At 42.3% G+C, this 6,165-nt stretch overlaps 1 protein-coding gene across 10 annotated transcripts in view; it reads right to left on the bottom strand.

The window, feature by feature from the left end:
• Nucleotides 1-5,109: 5,109 nt before the first annotated feature.
• Nucleotides 5,110-6,165, bottom strand: part of PACRG (parkin coregulated) — a 215,516-nt gene continuing 214,460 nt past the window's right edge. For 8 of the 10 annotated variants that reach the window (XM_085576861.1, XM_085576871.1, XM_021544144.4 and 5 more), the window contains one exon: nucleotides 5,110-5,458. In XM_085576861.1, coding sequence (XP_085432987.1) covers nucleotides 5,304-5,458 — 155 coding nt within the window. In that variant the 3' untranslated portion in view covers nucleotides 5,110-5,303. The remainder of the gene's footprint in view (nucleotides 5,459-6,165) is intronic. The other 2 variants (XR_014954369.1, XR_014954367.1) reach the window with 1 other exon arrangement.

Here is a 6,165-nt window from a genome sequence, read left to right on the forward strand (position 1 = left end):
GCTGTTTAGGTGCTCCCTTGCTTCCTATTACCTCTATGCATTGATCCAGCTAGACCAAGGCAGACTAAGGAGGCTAGACTTTAACTTCTTTCAGTATTTGGAAAGCACTAGGATTAGTTCCCATTTCATCCCCTCGCACCTCACGCCCCCAGCAGCCAGGGTCATCAGACCATAGCAAATGCAGAAGGCTCTTGTGCATGGGTACCAGCAGCAGCAGAGAGAGCGTGGTCCCAGAAATGTCCCTGGTGCCAACATGGCTGTGCTCTCATCTTCCCTGAAGGTGCCCATTCTTCTGTAGCTTAAGGCTTTTGCTCTATGTGAGTGGCTCTGTTGGACAAAAAAAAAACAAACAAACAAACAAAAAAAAAAAAAAACCAAACAAAAAAATCTCTCTCCCTTGAGGAATAAGACTCAGGGCACATTCCTGATTGGAAAGTACCATAGCAGGGTGGCTGCTGATGGGGAAGCCCAGAGAGGGAAGCAGTGTCACTTACTCTTGAGCACAGTGACCCTGTCCTGCTGCACACGCAGCGAGAGCACAGGGGGTTGTGAGCTGGGGTTTGCAAGAGCTGCTCAACTCCCTCCTGAGTGACATTAGTAAAATAATAAAGTATTTGTTGATTTGTGGCATCACAAATGGGGCATGAAGCACAAAGCTGACTCCCAACTCTGCAAGAAACGTACTTTTTCCTCCCTGAGGCTGCAGTTTGCTGTCTCTGCTCAAATAGGCTTTCATCCATCTCACCAGAAGCCACGATGCACTATCCAAGGATGGGAAAGCTCTCAGCAAGGAGCCCCACAACCATACCCAGGCTGAATTTGCTAGGCAAGAACAAGAACAGCTAAGATATGCCCCAGCACACACACTCCCCTTCCCTCCCCTCACATGCCGGAAGGATTATGGGGCCAGTGCAGGGAACTTCTTGTCCTGCCAGGGCATAAACCTTCCTTTCCCAGTCTCCAGGAGGCACAAAGCAGCTCTGAGAGGTTGCAAGCAGACAGGCTTTATATGGAGTTCCCACAAACATCACTGCTTTTATTTAAGGCAGAAAACACAGGATGTTACAGATGAGTGGAAAAATGTGATGTGCCCCACTGCCTGCAGAGCCCCTCAGACTGGAGAATGCTCTTCTGGAAGTCAGAGGGTCTCCAGACAGGATTAGGAAAGCACATAGTGTCTGCTCAAACGTCTTATTTTTGTCCTGCTTGGCTGCAGCTACACTTCCCTGCACCCCACGCGCAAACACCTCCCAGCTAGGGTCCCCTACCTTCCCTCCCACTTACAACTTCCCACAGCCCTTTTGTATTTGACTACTGGGAGGCTCTTTTCAAATTTTTTGGCAGCTCCATCTCTTTGAAACACTGGAAAGCTACCAGCAAGAAGCCTGGCTTCAGCTCCCTGTCACCAGTGCTGGCAGTGTCTCGCTCCGTCCTCTGCCTGGCTCTGCCCCTCTGCAGGAGCCCAGGGGAGCTCAGCCCAAGCTGGGCAGGAGCCCCAGCCACCCCTGCTCACCTTCCCATGGGCAAATCGGAGTGTTCAGTGGATCAATAGCTTGCACAGTGACTGCTCTGCAGCATTTGCCAGCATTTACAAAGTGCCAGAGTTCCCTAAACTCTGACACCTGTTACAGAGATCCCTTACACAGCTTTGAGGAGGAATCATAAAAAATAATTTATTTTATGCTCGTTTTCATGATCATGCATGACAAAGGTAGCCATTTCCCCCCCCCTCCCCCCCCCCCCCCACATTGTTACCACATGGTTTTTTCTTCTTCAAGCTAAAGAGTTGCCAGCCAACCTAGGACAATTATTAAGATAGACTGGAGATATTTCAAACAGGTAGTTTCAGAAAACCAGCAGTTACAACTCAACTTCCCGCACATTCATTCACTGGTGCTCCTTAACTTACCAGCAGTGGAGAGTTAGAAGGCAGCAGAAGACCCCAGAGTAAGGCACAAAGCACACTTCTTCTGTTAAGTCAAATTAGGCTCAATGCCTTGACACTTAATTTATACTCCTGGAAACACCTGGCCCAGAGTACCTTTTTTAGTTGATTACAATTAAAAATTGTTGATTGGCTTGCCCTGAACATCAGTGAGCACAATTACATGATCTGGTCAAACAAGAGGCAGTTACTATTTCTTAACCATATTTTTTTCAGCATAGTAAGACAGCTAAGCAGTGTATTGAATGGCATATCATTACTTGTATACTTAAGCACCTGAGTCCTTGGTCTTGTGCTTTATAAAGTGTTCTGAGCTGTGCAGTAATTGCCTATAAATATGCTGCTGATCATGCTTAAAGGGACATTGTCAAGGTTGTAAGGCCTAGAGTTTGACTTAGTAAAATTACATCTTAAAATAATTTTATTCTTAGTATTTCTAAATTACCAACCTGTGGGGTTTATCATGCTTTTTATCATCCAGCTCCTAGAAATAATAAGGTTGTGGGAGAATGTGTACTTTTAAATCAATGGACCTGACATAGGAATAGTATTGATGGAGGCTGATGTTCTCATCTTGAACATGTAAATAAAAGCACTTTTCTATAAAACTTATTTTTCCTGATGTGAATATGCATGACCTGTATTACCCTTATGGTTTGCCAAAAGGCCACCCCTTGTTGAACCTATGTCTTGTGAAAGAAATCTTCAAGAAAGAGCACGAGGCTGAGGGCATCAGACCCAGGCAAGTCCGCAGCTTCACAAAGTTTTCACCCATTTTCCAGCGTGTCTCTTTGTCAGTCAGCAGTCTTGTCCTGGTTGAGCTGAAGGGGAGGGCATGCAAAAAGAGAGGGCTGGGATAAAGAATTACAAAGGCTGGTGAGGAGCCTGAAATTCTGGCAGAGATGTTGGGAGTGCAGAGGGGTGACGGGATGGGGAAAACCCAGGGCTGAGAGCCTTTTCCTCTGCATGTGGCTCTGTGGCTGGAGCCCAGGGTCAGGGAAACTGAAGCCAGCTATTGAGGAGCTTTTTGATCTCAGGCAAAGAGCAGTACTGGACTTTCTGTTAAGGAAAGAATACAAATAGCTGAGGAGTGAAAGGTGGCCTGGGAATTCTCCTTCTGTGAAGGGCTTGGTTTATTTCTGAGCTGAATAACTCAGCTCCCTCTGAGCTGCAGTTTTCCAGCACAGTCTGTACTCATGGGAAACCTGCAATGCCATAGTTACCAAATCCATAGATGTCAGTCAATGAAAAAGTATGGCTCATTGGTGCCAGGGACAATGCAAGGCAAATGGGGAGAAGCTGTCAGCGAAGGCTGTGTGGGTGCTGCCAGGGTGGCTGTGTAGAAAGGCATTTTTGGAAGAGAAGACATGGCCTGTGCCCCCCTGCATTATCCAGCTAGGCTCTGTGCTGCAAGGTTTGAAGACAAAGTTCTGGAGTTTCCAGAGGCATGGGCCTACAGCCAGACTTCACCTCCCTTTCTGCCTGGAAGGTGAAAGACTTGTCGATACCCTAGACATGAGGCTGAGTCTTGGTTGTACTTACCCATCACAGGTGTATGTTGGACACAGGACAGACCTTGTCTCAACTCTAGGGACTTGAGGGTAGCTCTGGAAAAATTGTGTAAAACAAAACTCAAGAAGAACAAAAAAAATACCCAAAAACCCCAAACAGAAAAGAAATGCCTCTGGGGCCTCGAGAAAGGCACACCTTCAGCAGCTGTGCCTAAACCAGGGGCTGGTGTGTGCTCATGGCTGATGACATCACTTGAAGGTGCAGCTCCTCAAAGATGTGGGAAGAGTAACGATCTTCTTAACTATTATTTTTTTTTTGTATTTACAGGAAAGAGAAGAAAATAAAAGAAAATCCTCAGGCTTAAAATGCCACAGAAAATGCAAGTTCTAATGTCAATCTAATGACAGATATGGCTCAAGGTTCCAGCAGGTGGGAAGGTGCTCCCCACACTTCCAGCAGGCATCCAAGAGAACAGGGCAGCATAGGGGCTTTGTCTCTCACTCGGGCAAGCCTTGCAAGGTGTGAATATGGATATGGATATGGATATGGATATGGATATGGATAAGCACTTGAAAAAGTCTCATGTGTTTAACACCAAAGAGTGCATTTCAGACTCTTAACGGTTACACTGAAACACTTGAAAGTGCAACTCGCATACATTTGAAGAGCTCCAGAAAACCTAATAAAAACCAGATGAGCCCAAAGTTTTTCAAAGTACTTAAAAAAATCTCATGCTTTTAGGCAAAGTTAATATCTCTGGTTTGTTTTGAGCTGACTCAATAATTTTAAATGGTTGTCTTTGAGAATTGTAAGACCGGTTTTATTTTTTTTTTTTTCTTGTAGGTTTATTCAATAGAAATGCTTAAAAAGCAATAAAGTCAATCTCAATAGCTTTGCTTAAATTAATGACTATATCAGTTCTGTGTTATGGGTACACAGGGAGAAACTAACTGAGTAGGAAATTGTAAGGGATTCCTATAACAATAGTTACATTGTTTGCACACATACACACCATAATAATAACAGAAAAGCAATAACAACCTTGCAATTACAAAAATACCAAGTGCCCTTTAAAAATGTACTTGTACATTCTGCGTTTATCCAGATTAACAGTGTCACTCAGGGCTGATACTTTACATATGCTGTATCTTCCATCTGAGTTATTCGAGTTTTTTCTGGGCTTCTGTTCTTCAAAACTGTACTTGTGCCTTATGTTCACCAAGAAGCAATCCAAGTTCCATGAGTAAACACCTGGAAGCTGAAAACAGGAGTGTGTAAGAAACCTGGATTAATTTAATGACAGTGCCTTATAATGGAAAATATAAATTTTCCTGCTGCAATTGGTATATACATTCAACAGTTTTATTGTATGTCAGTGCACGTTATTCGGCACAGCTGCCAGAGAGGCATTGCTGAACTGGTGTTTCTCTTCCATGACAAACACCTATTAAGCAGTCAGCATAAACTCTGCTTGTTACAGCCTCTGACATCACCCTCAGGGCAAGCGGACACAGAACAGCGATTGCTGAATCGCGTATGAAAATTATAGTTTTATTGTCTACACAAGTGAAGGTTTAACTCAGATTCCTGTTCGAGTCAGCTCTGTTATAAAGGAGTGATTCTTTCAGGGAACAAACAAGCACAGTACACCATTGTAATCAAAGGAACAGACACTATTTATTTATTGGAAAGCCTTGTTCACAATAGTGCTAACACTCCAATGCCCCAGAAGCCACTATTTTAGCAGCTGTAGAGAAGATAAAGCATGACTAACAAGATGCCATACAGAGTCAGATACAGTTTTTTTAGAGCACAGATGGAATCATCCCATTTATTATAACTCAGTTTATTTGCACGACGTATAAGTGGGGATCATGTATTTAATATTTATATAAGCATTTTCTCCACCGTAGTGTTCAAGGAGTTGCAGTGTCTCTTGGATGAGAACTCCAATATTTTCACGCTTCTGTTGGCTGTATTCTATCCCATCACCTAAATTAACTGGTTAATAAAAGAAAAAAAAAAGAAAAAGAAAAAGGAAAGAGTTATATTGAATTTTGTCTTACACTTCAAAATAACGACAGAAAATTGCTATTGCTGGTCAATTGTGATGAAAATAAAAATAATGTAAATAAACACATTCTTATATAAGATGAATAAGGATTCTCTCTTTCACAGTCTATCTATAAAACCATTACTTCTTTATCTTTAATACTGCTTAATTAAGACAAAATTCTACTGCCAGATACATAAGCACTTTTCTAAAAAAGTAACTTAATCTAGACTTGTTATGGTTTGAAATCTTGAATAGGTATTAGTTTGGGATTGCTCCTCTTTAGTCATCATAGTCACACACTTATGTTGTTCCTGATAGAGGGAACCTGGCCGAGAGATTTTTGGAGTATAACATGGAGTATAACATCATTCAATTTCAGCTTCCTGAAAAATGTGTAAAATTAAGTCAATACAAAAGGATAAATTATTGCAGTCCCCAGATACAGTAACATTTACTGCTGCTTTCTCTAATGCGGACTAGCAAGGGTGACACACACTCATATACACAGACCATAATTCTTTAAAAATCAGTGTGAATAACTGTGACAACAAAATAAGAACAATAAGAAATATTTTCACCTACAAAGTTGCTGAGAGATTTAAAGGAGGAAAATATTTTTCATTTGGTTTTAAAACAATATTCTGAAAAGTAC

The sequence above is a fragment of the Lonchura striata genome, chromosome 3, assembly GCF_050655825.1.
Source record: "Lonchura striata isolate lonStrDom1 chromosome 3, ASM5065582v1, whole genome shotgun sequence".
Classification (NCBI taxonomy): Eukaryota; Metazoa; Chordata; class Aves; order Passeriformes; family Estrildidae; genus Lonchura; species Lonchura striata.